Below are 16,260 nucleotides of genomic sequence, written 5' to 3'. Positions count from 1 at the left end.
AGGAATTAATGTACTGGATCGATGAACTTGAGTGGGCCGTTTTGTAATGGGGAACAAAGAAATGGCAGACCAATTGAACAAATACTTTGGTTCAGTCTTCACTAAGGAAGACACAAATAAACTTCCGGAAATACTAGGAGACCGAGGGTCTAGCGAGAAGGAGGAACTGAAGAAAATCCTTATTAGTCAGGAAATTGTGTTAAGGAAATTGATAGGATTAAAGGCTGATAAATCCCCAGGGCCTGATAGTCTGCATCCCAGAGTACTTAAGGAAGTGGCCATCGAAATAGTGGATGCATTGGTGGTCATTTTCCAACATTCTATAGACTCTGGATCAGTTCCTATGGATTGGAGAGTAGCTAATGTAACACCACTTTTTAAAAAAAGGAGGGAGAGAGAAAACAGGGAATTGTAGATGGGTCAGCCTGACATCGGTAGTGGGGAAAATTTTGGAATCAATTATTAAAGATGTAATAGCAGCGCATTTGGAAAGCAGTGACAGGATCGGTCCAAGTCAGCATGCATTTATGAAAGGGAAATCATGCTTGACAAATCTTCTATAATTTTTTGAGGATGTAACTGGTAGAGTGGACAAGGGAGAACCAGTGGATGTTGTGTATTTTGACTTTCAAAAGGCTTTTGACAAGGTCCCACACAAGAGATTGGTGCGCAAAATTAAAGCACATGGTATTGGGGGTAATGTATTTACGTGGATAGAGAACTGGTTGGCAGACAGGAAGCAAAGAGTAGGAATAAACGGGTCCTTTTCAGAATGGCAGGCAGTGACTAGTGCGATAACACAAGGTTCAGTGCTGGGACGCCAGCTTTTTACAATATACATTAATGATTTAGACAAAGGAATTGAATAATATTTCCAAGTTTGCAGATGACACTAATCTGGGTGGCAGTGTGAGCTGTGAGGAGGATGCTAAGAGGCTGCAGGGTGACTTGGACAGGTTAGGTGAGTGGGCAAATGCATGGCAGATGCAGTATAATGTAGATAAATGTGAGGTTATCCACTTTGGTGGCAAAAACAGGAAGGCAGAATATTTTCTGAATGGTGACAGATTAGGAAAAGAGGAGGTGCAACGTGACCTGGATGTCATGGTACATCAGTCATTGAAAGTTGCCATGCAGGTACAGCAGGCGGTGAAGAAGGCAAATGGCATGTTGGCCTTCATAGCGAGAGGATTTGAGTATAGGAGCAGGGAGATCTTACTGCAGTTGTACAGAGTCTTGGTGAGGCCACACCTTGAATATTGTGTACAGTTTTGGTCTCCTAATCTGAGGAAGGACATTCTTGCTATTGAGGGAGGGCAGCGAAGATTCACCAGACTGATTCCCGGGATGGCAGGACCGACATATGAAGAAAGACTGGATCGACTAGACTTATACTCACTGGAATTTAGAATAATGAGAGGGGATCTCATAGAAACATATAAAATTCTGACGGGATTGGACAAGTTAGATTCAGGAAGAATGTTCCCGATGTTGGGGAGGTCCAGAACCAGGGGTCACAGTCTAAGGATAAGGGGAAAGCCATTTTGGATCAAGATGAGGAGAAACTTCTTCACTCAGAGAATTGTGAACCTGTGGAATTCTCTACCACAGAAAGTTGTTGAGGCCAGCTCGTTAGATATATTCAAAAGGGAGTTAGATGTGGCCCTTACGGCCCTTGTGGCTCTGAGGTCTGGGAGAAATTTAGAATTCAGCAGAGGAGGACAAAGGGTTTAATTAGGAGGGGGAAAATAGAGTAGGAGAGGAAGCTTGCCGGGAACATAAAAACTGACTGCAAAAGCTTCTATAGATATGTGAAGAGAAAGAGATTAGTGAAGACAAACATAGATCCCTTGCAGTCAGACTCAGGTGAATTAATAATGGGGAACAAAGAAATGGCAGACCAATCGAACAAATACTTTGGTTCTTGTCTTCACGAAGGACGACATGAATGACCATCCGGATGTACTAGAGGACCAAGGTTCTAGTGAGAAGAAGGAACTGAAGGATATCGTTATTAGGCGGGAAATTGTGTTGGAGAAATTGATGGGATTGAAGGCCGATAAATCCCCGGGGCCTGATTGTCTGCATCCCAGAGTACTTAAGGAGGTGGCCCTAGAAATAGTGGATGCATTGGTGATCATTTTCCAACAGTCTATCGATTGTGGATCAGTTCCTATGGGTTGGAGGGTAGCAAATGTAACACCACTTTTTAAAAAAAGGAGGGAGAGAGAAAACGGGTAATTATAGACCGGTTAGTCTGACATCAGTAGTGGGGAAAATGTTGGAATCAATTATTAAAGATGAAATAGCAGCGCATTTGGAAAGCAGTGACAGGATCGGTCCAAGTCAGCATAGATTTATGAAATCATGCTTGACAAACCTTCGAGAATTTTTTGAGGATGTAACTAGTAGAATGGACAAAGGAGAACCAGTGGATGTGGTGTATTTGGACTTTCAAAAGGCTTTTGACAAGGTCCCACAAAGAGATTAGTGTGCAAAATTAAAGCACATGGTATTGGGGATAATGGATTGACGTGGAGAGAGAACTGGGTGGCAGACAGGAAGCAGAGAGTCAGGATAAACGGGTCCTTTTCAGAATGGGAGGCAGTGATTAGTGGAGTGCTGCAGGGCTCAGTGCTGGGGTCCCAGCTCTTTCCAATATACATTAATGATTTGGATGAAGGAATTGAGTGTAATATCTCCAAGTTTGCAGATGACACTAAACTGGGTGGCGGTGTGAGTTGTGAGGAGGATGCTAAGAGGCTGCAGGGTGATTTGGACATGTTAGGTGAGTGGGCAAATGCATTGCAGATGCAGTATAATGTGGATAAATGTGAGGTTATCCACTTTGGTGGCAAAAACACGAAGGCAGAATATTATCTGAATGGTGGCAGATTAGGAAAAGGGGAGGTGCAACAAGACCTGGGTGTCATGGTTCATCAGTCATTGAAAGTTGGCATGCAACTACAGCAGTCGGTGAAGAAGGCAAATGGCATGTTGGCCTTCATAGCTAAGGGATTTGAGTATAGGAGCAGGGAAGTCTTACTGCAACTGTAAAGGGCCTTGGTGAGGCCTCACCTAGAATATTGTGTTCGGTTTTGGTCTCCTAATCTGAGGAAGGACGTTCTTGTATTGATGGAGTGCAGCGAAGGTTCACCAGACTGATTACAGGGGTGGCTGGACTGACATATGAGGAGAGACTGGATCAACTGGGCCTTTATACAATGGAGTTTAGAAGGATGAGAGGGCATCTCATAGAAACATATAAAATTCTGACGGGACAGGACAGATTCAATGCCGGAAGAATGTTCCCTATGTTGGGGAAGTCCAGAACCATGGGACACAGTCTTAGGATAAGGGGTAGGCCATTTAGGACTGAGATGAGGAGAAACTTCTTCACTCGGAGAGTTGTTAACCTGTGGAATTCCCTGCCGCAGAGAGTTGTTGATGCCAGTTCATTGGATATATTCAAGAGGGAGTTAGATATGGCCCTTACGGCGAAAGGGATCAAGAGGTATGGAGAGAAAGCGGGAAAGGGGTACTGAGGTGAATGATCAGCCATGATCATATTGAATGGTCCGGTAGGCTCGAAGGGCTGAATGGCCTACTCCTGCACCTATTTTATATGTTTCTATGTTTCCAAAGGGATCAAGGGGTATGGAAAGAAAGCAGGAATGGGATACTGAAGTTGCATGATCAGCCATGATCATATTGAATGGTGGTGCAGGTTCAAAGGGATGAATGGCCTACTCCTGCACCTATTTTCTATGTTTCTGTAATAGCCTTTCTCATTCTTGGCTTTTCCAATGTTCTCTTTTTATAGTTGACTCACTAGCTTGGTAGCTTCTACTTTTTTTGTACCAGAAGCACAATCCCTGAATTTCTGCAGGGCCAGTGACGCACTCCCATGTAATTTGGCGAGGAGTGCAGTGTTGCCAGAGGGAAATCAGCCGTGAGCCAGAAGTGCAAAGGCTGCAGTCCAGGCTGCGAATTTGCACCAGAGCTTGGCTGGGCAGAATTTCCATCGACTGTAAAAGGTGACCCCTGAAGTCAGAAAGGCTGAGGCCAGAGATGAAATTAAGAATGGTCCTCCCTATCACCAAGCTCGCTGGATAACAGGTTGACCTGGCATACATGTATATCCAGTGGCACAAGTGAGGTCCATACTGGGGTCCAGGCTTAGGTCCTGTCTTGGACTCTCAATAAAATCTGTTGCATTGTTATTAATATCGGGCCTCCAAAAAGAGGGAAGATCAGGTCTAATAAAATAAACAACCGTATTGTTGGCATAAGAACATAAGAACATAAGAATTAGGAACAGGAGTAGGCCATCTAGCCCCTCGAGCCTGCTCCACCATTCAACAAGATCATGGCTGATCTGGCCGTGGACTCAGCTCCACTTACCCGCTCGCTCCCCGTAACCCTTAATTCCCTTATTGGTTAAAAATCTATCTATCTGTGATTTGAATACATTCAATGAGCTAGCCTCAACTGCTTCCTTGGGCAGAGAATTCCACAGATTCACAACCCTCTGGGAGAAGAAATTCCTTCTCAACTCGGTTTTAAATTGGCTCCCCCGTATTTTGAGGCTGTGCCCCCTCGTTCTAGTCTCCCCGACCAGTGGAAAGAACCTCTTTGCCTCTATCTTGTCTATCCCTTTCATTATTTTAAATGTTTCTATAAGATCACCCCTCATCCTTCTGAACTCCAACGAGTAAAGACCCAGTCTACTCAATTCCTGCAGAGGAGCTGGCACCGGATACTACACTAGTGGCTTGCCAATTCTGTTTTTAAGAACATAAGAACATAAGAAATAGGAACAGGAGTATATGGCACCTCGAGCCTGCTCCGCCATTTAATACGATCATGGCTGATCTGATCATGGACTCAGCTCCACTTTCCTGCCCGCTCCCCATAACCCCTTATTCCCTTATCGTTTAAGAAACTGTCTATTTCTGTCTTAAATGTATTCAAAGTCCCAGCTTCCACAGCTCTCTGAGACAGCGAATTCCAAAGATTTACAACTCTCTGAGAGAAGAAATTTCTCCTCATCTCAGTTTTAAATGGGTGGCCCCTTATTCTAAGATCATACCCTCTAGTTCTAGTCTCCCCCATCAGTGGAAACATCCTCTCTGCATCCACCTTGTTAAGCCCCCTCCTGTTGGTGCCCGTAATGGCATGGGTGCCTACTGTTGCCACTTGAACTACATGAACTCCCCAGCCCCGGATACTCCAGAGTTAGCAGCAGATGTTTCTGGCACCTGCTCTGCCATATTTCCTGCAGAGGAGCTGAGCCAAGGATTTTTGACTGGTGTTGTTTTACATTGGAAAATGTCCTGTAACTTCAGGAGCCATTATATCCAAATTATTTTCTATATTTAGCAAGCCCTGGTCTACACTAGAAGATGGATGGAAGATTCAGGCTACAATTTATTCATAAATATTTACAAGTACAATGAAATGTGCAATTCCTATTCAAAACATTTTGGTAGTATAAAACACACATTATTATTTCTAATTTCTTGTCTGTATTTTTTATACATTGCCCCTGAAATCGCATGGGCATTCTGGCTGATTCCTCCCATTAGTCTGTCAGGACTTTGCTGGAATGGCTGCAAACTCGGTCAGAAGTTCCTGTGCCCTGACTCTCAGGTGGGAGCTGACATATGATCAGCGCATGTATGTCTGGTCTCATCAGGTATATCTGCCTGACCTCAGTGGAAGTGGGGCCCACTGGTCCAGGAGCCTGGACTGCTTGAATTTGAGGATGTTAAAAAGCGCTGGGCAAGTGCGGGTTGAAGTGGCTGTCTATGTAAGAGCTGCTTGGGCACCCACTTTGTTCCTCTGGGGGGGGCATCCCAGCGCACGACTGGGCCAGCCAGCTACCACTGGGATATCTTCAGTGGGTGGAAGGGAGAAGAAAGAAAGAAAGAAAGACTTACATTTATATAGCGCCTTTCACGACCACCAGCCGTCTCAAAGCGCTTTACAGCCAATGAAATACTTTTGGAGCATAGTCACTGTTGTATTGTGGGAAATGCAGCAGCCAATTTGTGTACAGCAAGATCCCACAAACAGCATTGTAATCATGACCAGATAATCTGTTTTTGTTATGTTGATTGAGGGACAAATATTGGCCAGGACACCGGGGATAACTCCCCTGCTCTTCTTCGAAATAGTGCCATGGGATCTTTTACATCCAGCTGAGAGAGCAGACTCGATTTGACGTCTCATCCGAAAGATGGCACCTGCAACAATGCAGCGCTCCCTCAGCACTGCACTGGAGTGTCAGCCTAGATTTATGTGCTCATGTGTCTGGAGTGGACTTGAACCCACAACCTTCTGACTCAGAGGCGAGTGGGCTGCCCATTGAGCCACAGCTGACACTCCTAAAGTGCACTCCCACACTGCTAAAGGCTGACTCCTGCAGGCCCCACCCCCTAACCTTGTGAACTTTGGCAAGGTCAGTAGCAGTGCTCTGTGGCGGGCATGAACCCAGCATAACTGGCCGGATCACACCTCCACAGAGTTTCTAGGCCATTTCAGATTTTTACATTTATTTATTTACATATTAAAGGCTGATAATAGAATTAATAGAATTGAAGCTGCTGGCTTGGGAAAGTTACCCATCCAGACTATGAGCAGGGGAAAGGAAAAATATTAGAGAAAAGTTAAATTTGTAGAACAGTGATTTCTTAAGAGGCACTGAGAGTGAGATAATTTTTAAGGTCTTTTTAAGGATCAATGAAAACAACTTGCATGTTTTATTGATGCCGTTTATGTAACTCTTTTCAGTCTGCCAGCATATTGATTTCATCTCACTGATGGATGAAAACCTGAAGCTTGTTTGTCTTACAGGTTCATGTGGCGGCGTTGTGGTGACCGGGGATAGCCCGACCTTCCTATTCTCTCCAGGCTGGCCCAATAATTATGGAACACACTTGGACTGTGCTTGGATCATCCGGGCACCACAGAGCACGGTGGAGCTCAACATTCTGCATCTCGATATTGAACCGGATAGGTTTTGTAACTACGATAAGCTGGTCATCAGAGATGGTAAGAATTATTTCTTATATTTCATATTGTGAAATTATAAATTATCCAAAACGAAAACATTAATTCTTACAGGACCTTCAGTTCCAGGCAAATTCCAGGATCCTTGGGCCAGCCATTTATAATTTTTAGTTCACACTCTGATGGTGAAATAAACCCAAATACTTCAGTAATAAAGCTACTCCATTATAATTTGCGACAGTAATGTTGACTCTCTAAAGCCAAGGTAAATGTGTGAAAGCAACTTTAAATAGAAATAACCATTACCTCATATTACACTTTCAATCGTGTCTTCCTTACTCTCCCTATCTTCTTTTTTTCATTATACAATTTTTTTATTCGTTCCTGGGTATGGGCATTGCTGGCAAGGCCGGCATTTATTGCCCATCCCTAATTGCCCTTGAGAAGATGGTGGTGAGCCTCCTTCTTGAACCGCTGCAGTCTGTGTGGTGAAGGTACCCCACAGTGCTGTTAGGGAGGGAGTTCCAGGATTTTGGCCCAGCAGCAATGAAGGAACGGCAATATATTTCCAAGTCAGGATGGTGTGTAACTTGGAGGGGAATTTGCATGTGATGGTGTTCCCATGTGCCTGCTGCCCTTGTCCTTCTAGGTGGTAGAGGTTGCGGGTTTAAGAGGTGCTGCCGAAGAAGCCTTGGCGAGTTGCTGCAGTGCATCTTGTAGATGATACACATTGTAACCACGGTACGCCGATGGTGGAGGGAGTGAATGTTTAAGGTGGTGGATGGGGTGCCAATCAATCAGGCTGCTTTGTCCTGGATGGTGTCGAGCTTCTTGAGCGTTATTGGAGCTGCACTCATCCAGGCAAGTGGAGATTATTCCATCACACTCCTGACTTGTGCCTTGTAGATGGTGGAAAGGCTTTGCGGGATCAAGAGATGAAACACAGAATACCCAGATTCTTGTAGCCACAGTATTTCTGTGGCTCATCCAATTAAGTTTCTGGTCAATGGTGACCCCCCAGGATTTTGATGGTGGGGGATTCAGCGATGATAATGCTGTTGAATGTCAAGGGGCGATGGTTAGACTTTCGTTTGTTGGAGATAGTCATTCCCTGGCACTTGTGTTGCGTGAATGTTACTTGCCACTTATCAGCCCAAGCCTGAACGTCATCCTGGTCTTGCTGCATGTGGGCATGGACTGCTTCATTATCTGAGGAGTTGCATTTACATTTAGTTAAGGGCCAGGCTGCATAGAAGGCCAAGCCTATGTGCAGAAAGGTTCTTGTACAATTTTCTGACATTAAATGATCAATTTTATCAATATGCTTAGTCCAATTTTTTCAAAAATGTGTAAGTTTGTACATGTTTATTATTATGCAGTTTAATGATTGGTTTTCCTGGCGGTTTGTGAATGATATATTTGGGGGCGGGGGAGGGAAATTGAGAGATTTATTTGCACAGTTTTCTGCTGATTCCTCATTCTTCATTTGTGCTTTTTGCTATTTTTGATTCATTCAAGTTTAGTAAGTTCAATACTTGATTGGTAACATAACAGATAGTTGAGCCAATCACAATTTGCTGCTCACAGATGTGTGAGACTTTTGAAGTGTGACGCCCTGAACTGTAAGACCGTTGACTGTGACATCTTTGAAACAGTGATGCTGCGAATGTGCACTTGAACAGACTTATAGATTCCTTTTGCCTTCAGGTGACAATCGCCTTTCTCCACTACTCGCCACTTTGTGTGGCAGAGTATTACCAGGACCACTCCGATCTACTGGTGATGCAATGTTCATTCGATTCACCACTGACGAGTTTACTAATGCTGGTGGTTTCAATGCTTCTTACCACAAGAGTAAGTTGAATCTTCTAATATATGTCATTCTCCTATACTATGTATATTTTAACCATTTTCAGTAAAGTATGAATGCCATACTATTAAAAATTAGTTAAAGCCTTTTAAAACTGAGATGAGGAGGAATTTCTTCTCTCAGAGGGTTGTAAATCTGTGGAATTCGCTGCCTTAGAGAGCTGTGGAAGCTGGGACATTGAATAAATTTAAGACCAAGATAGACAGTTTCTTTACCGATAAGGAAATAAGGGTTATGGGGAGCGGGCAGGGAAGTGGACCCGAGTCCATGATCGGATCAGCCATGATCGTATTGAATGGCGGAGCAGGCTCGAGAGGCCGTATGGCTTACTCCTGCTTCTATTTCTTATGTTCTTATGTTCTTAAATTGAGACCAAAGTGAATGACCAAGGCTTATAGTACAGGATATCACCAAGGTTCAAAATAATAAAAAAGAAGACAAAGTTATTGAGAAAGTAGTGATTATATATGTCAACAAGCTTGGGATTTTAAAGCCTACAAATTGAGTGAAGTAAGGAATTCCATTGTTTTAAGGTCCAAGGAAAAAAATCACCATAACATTATTGTAAAATTACAATTTAATATAAGATTATTAAAAATGTATATATAAATCTAAATCTTTAAAATCTGATAAGTTGAAATTTTGGCTATAAAACAATTAAGAAGTTACATTTTGGATGGTTGTTGACCTTTTTGGTTAACAAATGTCCTATGTAATATCTAAGATTAGCAATATACTCAATTTTTAAAAGAAAATTGATGCTAACTATGCGAGTAGGTGAATGTTCTGAGCAGCAAATTTCAGTTATGAATATTTAACAGGTTTATACTTCATTTCTGTGTGCAGTACTTTATGTTGGAATTAAGCTGTTTAACCTTTAGGCCTCCACAAGTTAATATTCTGTTAATTGTCTATTTTAGCTAATGGCTCATTTTTGTTGGCTCCTATGTCACTGGTCTAGCACACGACTGTGCAAGTGTTTTTTCTGTTTCGATATGAATGTTTGGATATGGTAGATAATGCAATGTTACACTTGGCAAAGATTTGTCTCGCTAGAAAATCTTTAGGGTTAGAATTTCCTAATAACCCGCCAGTGCCCGACTGTCACCCAAAAGACCGCTAAGATTCCCAAGAATATCGCCGGCGAAAACGTCCCCCAAAAAAAGAAAAAAATCCGCCCAGCGAAAAAAAATGGGCGTTGCAGCCCGATTCTCGGCGAAAAAGTGGAATTTCGGGTTGGTTGGGCAGTTCTTAAAGAAAATGAGCAATAATTTAAAAATTCACTAAAAATTTACCTCGGAGGAGAAAAACACAAAAAATATTTTTTCAAAAAATCAGAATATAAAAAATCATGAAAACATTCTCAGGACCCTTTTAACTTAAATCACCACAACAGAATTTTAAAATAATGAGTAAAAAACAATGACTTTTTCTTGCAGAGCTACTCAGCTACTGCCCAGCTCCGCTGATTCTCGTGGGCGTTTTTTTTTATACTTATCTACAGGTCACCGCTCAGCCAAATATCGCGCCAGGGCGATCTGAGGACGGTGCACGCCAGTGGTCTGTTCCTCAGCGGTACCTCAAAACCGCCGGAATAACTCAGCTGGGCAATTTCTCGCCGACCCGGTTATCACCCAAAACGACCAATACCGCCCAGTAACCGGGTGGTGAGCCACTGCAATTTCTAGCCCTCAGTTGTTAAAATCTTTTAAAAATATTTATACACGCGGTCTTTTAATAATCGTTGATATCTTTACCTTTTTTCAGCTTGTGGTGGCTGGCTCCATGCTGACCATGGTGTTATTACTTCACCCAACTATCCTCGCACATACGCACCAAATCTCAATTGCACCTGGCGTGTTGTTGTCACCAGCGGGTTCATAGTTGCTATCCATTTCAAACAGCCCTTCCAGGTTCAAGGTTCTGGCACAGACTGCACAAGTGGTGACTATTTAGAGGTAAGTAAACTTTAGCCCTTTGCAACAGTGAAAGTTTTGTGAAAACTAGACCTTTGATCTTACATTAAAGAAGGAATGAATTTGGATTTATATATGCTTTTCATGTTTTCTGGATCTCCCAAAGCACTTAGCAGCCAATGAATTTCTTTTGAAGTATAGTCACTGTTGCAATATAGGCAAATGCAGCAGCCAATTAGCATATAGCAAGGCCCCACAAACATGTAAATAACCAGATAATTTGTTTTAGTGTTGTTAGTTCAGATTTAAATATTGGCCAGGACACCAGGAAAGCGCCACTGCTCTTCTTTAAATAGTGCCGTGAGATCTTTTACATCCACCTGAGAGGACAGATAGGGTCTTGGTTTAATTTTTATCTGAAAGACGGCAACTCCAACAGTGCAATATTGCAGTAGTACTATAATGACCTTCATGGCAAGCGAGCCAAAGCTGGGCAGAGGAAACGTTACAAGGACACCCTCAAAGCCTCCCTGATAAAGTGCAACATCCCCATCGACACCTGGAGTCCCTGGCCAAAGACTGCCCTAAGTGGAGGAAGTGCATCCGGGAGGGTGCTGAGTGTCATGTATCTCACACTACTGTACATAACTGTATCTTACCATGCTATACATGATTGTAACTAGAGATGACCTGTAACCACAAGCTTACCATACCACCAGGGGTGCACTTGCAGGAGACACTGGATACCTGTCCCAGATAGGTATATAAGAACAGGTCTCAGGCAAGTGTGGCATTCGAGAGCTGTGTAATAAAGGTGCAGGTCCTGAGTAACCTTGACTTCAGTATGTGCCTCGTGTGAATCTGTACTGCAGAAACAGGACTTTACAGTGGCGACGAGAATGGGATGATGTTCACACCATGTCGTCAGAGGAACGAACCTCCTGCTCAACAGTTCTAAGTCGATTTGAACATCTCTTTCAGCCAGGTGTCGGCACCTTCAAAGGGGCTAAAGTCAAAATCTACATCACACAGGATGATAGACCAGTCCATCCAAGGCTAGAGCTGTGCCCTATGTGATGAGGGAAAAGATTGTACATGAACTGGACAGGCTTCTGCGGGAAGGCATTATCTCACCCGTGGAATTTAGCGACTGGGCAAGTCCCATCGTCCCAGTCATGAAGCCTGATGAATCCGTACGAATCTGTGGGGACTACAAATCTGCCATAAACAGAGTCTCCCTACAGGACCAATACCCGCTGCCCAAAGCGGAGGACTTATTTGTCACATTGGCTGGAGGAAAACTTTTCTCAAAACTAGATCTCACATCTGCGTATATGACCGACGAGTCCAAGCTACTCACCACCATCAACACACACCGAGGCCTTTTCATGTACAATCGATGCCCATTCGGCATCAGGTCGGCAGCTGCTATATTCCAGCACAACATGGAGAGTCTGCTCAAGTCCATCCCGGGGACGGTTGTATTTCAAGACGACATACTTATCACGGGCAGGGACACCGACTCCCATATCTGTAATTTGGAGGAAGTACTAAAGCGGTTGGATCGGGTAGGCCTAAGAGTTAAGAAATCCAAGTGCCTGTTTCTCGCACCCGAGGTTGAATTTTTGGGCAGAAGGATTGCCGCTGATGGAATCCGCCCAACAGAGTCCAAAACCAAAGCAATTCGCCTGGCACCCAGGCCCCGGAATGTCTCAGAACTGCGCGCCTTTCTCGGGCTACTCAATTACTTTGGGAACTTTATGCAGAACTTAAGCCTGCTGCTGGAGCCTCTCCATGTACTACTCAGAAAGGGGTGCAATTGGTTTTGGGGGGACGCCCAGGAACGTGCCTTCAATAAGGCATGCAACCTTCTGTGTTCCAACAGTGTTTTGGCTTTCCTTGATCCAGGTAAAAAGCTAGTTCTCACATGTGATGCGTCAGCGTACGGGGTCGGGTGCATTTTACAACAAGTCAATAGTGCAGGTAAATTACAACCCATAGCTTATGCCTCCAGGTCACTTTCGCGGGCGGAGCGCGGGTACGGAATGGTGGAGAAGGAGGCGCTCGCATGCGTGTACAGTGTCAAAAAGATGCACCAATACCTTTTTGGGGCCAAGTTCGCATTAGAAACCGACCACAAGCCCCTCACGTCCCTACTATCCGAGAGCAAGGCAATAAACGCCAATGCCTCGGCGCACATTCAACGGTGGGCACTCATGCTGGCGTCTTATGACTACACAATAAGGCACAGACCAGGCACAGACAACTGTGCCGACGCGCTTAGCAGGCTACCCCTGGCGACCACGGAAGGGTCTGATGAACAGGACTGTGAGATAGTCATGGCAATCAATGCCTTTGAGTCCACAGGTTCGCACATGACGGCTCGCCAAATCAGAGCCTGGATGACCAGCGACCCCACGTTATCCCTAGTAAAAAGATGTGTCTTAACTGGTGACTGGGCAGAGGCTCACGATGCCTGCCCCGAGGAGATCAAACCTTTCCATAGGCGAATGCATGAGCTGTCACTACAAGCAGACTGCCTGATGTGGGGCAGAGAGGCATTTGTCCGGGAGCTCCACCGCGAGCATCCAGGGATCATTCTCATGAAGGCCGTAGCCAGATCCCACGTCTGGTGGCCTGGCATTGATGCGGACTTGGAGCTCAGCGTCCGACGGTGCACCATTTGTGCCCAACTCAGTAATGCCCCCAGGGAGGCCCCCCCTGAGCCCCTGGCCCACCAAACCATGGTCGCCAGTGCACGTAGACTATGCGGGCCCATTCATGGGCAAAATGTTCCTCGTAGTTGTAGATGCATTTTCTAAGTGGATTGAATGCACCATTTTAAACTCGAGCACCACCTCCACCACTGTGGTGAGCCTTGGAACCATGTTCGCAACGCACGGCATTCCTGACATATTGGTCAGTGACAATGGTCCGTGCTTCACCAGCGCAGAATTCCAAGATTTATAAGTGACCACGGCATAAATCACGTTAAGACGGCACTGTTCAAGCCGGCCTCCAACGGCCAGGTGGAGAGAGCAGTACAGATCATTAAACAAGGCATGCTCAAAATCCAAGGTCCCACGCTGCAGGGCCGCCTGTCGCGACTGCTGCTGGCATACAGATCTCGTCCGCATTCATTGACTGAAGTACCCACCGCGCAGCTATTAATGAAACAGACCTTAAAGACAAGGCTCTCATTAATCCTCCCAGACATGCATGAAATCGTTGAGGCAAAGCGCCGTAAGCTAACCGAGTACCATGACCGAAATTTGAGGGGGAGGTGGAATGAGATAGGGGACAACGTGTTTGTGCTAAACTATGGCAGGGGTCCCAAATGGCTTGCAGGGACAGTAACAGGCAAGGAAGGAAACAGGCTACTGGTGGTACAAATGGACAATGGCCAAACCTGCTGGAAGCATGTAGACCAAGTCAAAAGTAGATTTACCAACAACACTGCTGAACCAGAGGCAGACTACAATGTGGAACTCACACCACACCTGGTGGACAGACAGAGGGAACAACCTGAGGAAAGGGCAATCCCAACAGACAGCCCAGGCGAGATACCAGCAATCACACCGAAAGAAAAACAGGCACCAAGGCAAACAACTGAACCACAACTAAGACGCTCCACGCGAGAGCATAGACTACCTGAGAGACTGAACCTATAAAGACAATAAAAATCTTGGGGGAGTGTGATGTCATGTATCTCACACTACTGTGCATAACTGTATCTTACCATGCTCTACATGACTGTAACTAGAGATGACCTGTAACCACAAGCTTACCTTACCACCAGGGGTGCACTTGCAGGAGACACTGGATACCTGTCCCAGACAGGTATATAAGAACAGGTCTCAGGCAAGTGTGGCATTCGAGAGCTGTGTAATAAAGGTGCAGGTCCTGAGTGACCTTGACTTCAGTATGTGCCTCGTGTGAATCCGTACTGCAGAGACAGGACTTTACACTGAGCACCTCGAGTCTCAATGCCGAGTGTATGAAAACTGCAGTCAGAGGACCCCAAAGCCTTTACTGCTGCTACAGACTTCTCAGGTTTGCAATAGCGGTTGGATTTCCATCCCTGCTTGCAGGCGTAAAGCCTTGCCAAGGTGCAAGCTTGTGCCTGGTGCATTCGTTCTGTGCAGATGACCTGAACTCACAAATACAGGTGAATTCAGGACAGGTCATACAAGAGTGCACGTCGGACGTGCACCGCCTGACTTGCACTTAGGCAAAGAAGGACGATAAAAATCTGTCCTTCAGATTAGATAAGAGAACGCTAAACCAACTTAGTATTTATTTCAGGAAAGGATATCACTGCTATCTTGTTATTTGGAGCATCAAATGCTTCCACAATGCTCAAAAAGACTAATCTTTAATAATAATTGGAAAATGACCGTTGTTGATAAAAATTGGTATTGCTCCTTCATGCATTAAAGGGCTATAGATTAGTCGGCTGCAGAGTCTCTCCTACAAGCTTCCACATGCCGAGTTCCTGATATTACCCAAAATGTCTGGGAGAAGCTCTGAGAAAAAGCGAGATCCCACTCCTAAGGGAGGCACATCAATAATGCCATTGTCAATTACCTGTGAGCAGGAAACCTGTTCACCTTCTTGCTGACTAATGCGGCATGTGGAGAGAGCTGAAAGAGAAGAAATAACTCGCAGAATACAGAAACAGGTACTGTTCAACATAAATAACAAATAACATTTACGTTGGTTTCTATGCCAATCTTGCCGACTGATACTTCGACCAGAATTTCCTGCCAACCTCATTAGCATAAGCTAAAAAATAAAAAAACATGCAAACAACTAGAAATCAGGATACACGAGTGAAACCCGATGCAACTTACACCATATTCCTTCTTTAAGTCTCACTTTTTGCATGAAAATAGTTGAAGAAATCAAACTAGAGGCCATCAATATAAGATAGTCATCAAGAAATCAAATAGATAATTCAGAAGAAACTTCTTTACCTTGAGAATAATGCGAATGTAGAACTCGCTACCACAGGGAGTGGTTGAGGCAAATAGCATAGAAGCACTTCATGAGAGGCTAGACAAGCATATGAGGGAGAAGGGAATAGAGAGTTTTGCTGAGAGAGTTAGATGAGAAAGAATGGGAGGAGGCTTCACTGGAGCATAAACAGCAATATCGACAGGTTGGGCCAAATGGCCTGTTTCTGTGCTGTTTATTCTATGTAATTCTATGTAAAAATTCAATTGTGGAAGCTTTACAATTTTCAGTGTGACTTATTCTGATGCTATAAAATGCATTTGAAGTTACAGGAAATAAAATGCAGGTCTCAACAAAAAAAAACATTTAAAAGATCTCCATAAAACACCAGGGCCTGGAGTTTCCGATGGATTGCGCTATTTTTTCAGCCAAAATTGGCCAAACCAGCACAAAAGATCATGAAATTTCTAGCTGAAATACCTCCACCACAAATTGAGTTTCCAC

At 44.4% G+C, this 16,260-nt stretch overlaps 1 protein-coding gene across 1 annotated transcript in view; it reads left to right on the top strand.

The window, feature by feature from the left end:
* Window positions 1-16,260, top strand: part of cubn (cubilin (intrinsic factor-cobalamin receptor)) — a 457,745-nt gene that overhangs the window by 240,827 nt on the left and 200,658 nt on the right. The window contains exons 35-37 of the mRNA XM_070880231.1: window positions 6,859-7,056; window positions 8,722-8,868; window positions 10,652-10,842. Coding sequence (XP_070736332.1) covers window positions 6,859-7,056; window positions 8,722-8,868; window positions 10,652-10,842 — 536 coding nt within the window. The remainder of the gene's footprint in view (window positions 1-6,858; window positions 7,057-8,721; window positions 8,869-10,651; window positions 10,843-16,260) is intronic.

This window comes from Pristiophorus japonicus, chromosome 5 (genome assembly GCF_044704955.1).
Source record: "Pristiophorus japonicus isolate sPriJap1 chromosome 5, sPriJap1.hap1, whole genome shotgun sequence".
Lineage (NCBI taxonomy): Eukaryota > Metazoa > Chordata > Chondrichthyes > Pristiophoridae > Pristiophorus > Pristiophorus japonicus.
The sequence above is the reverse complement of the archived record's forward strand: the minus strand, read 5'-3'. Positions and strand labels throughout refer to the sequence as shown.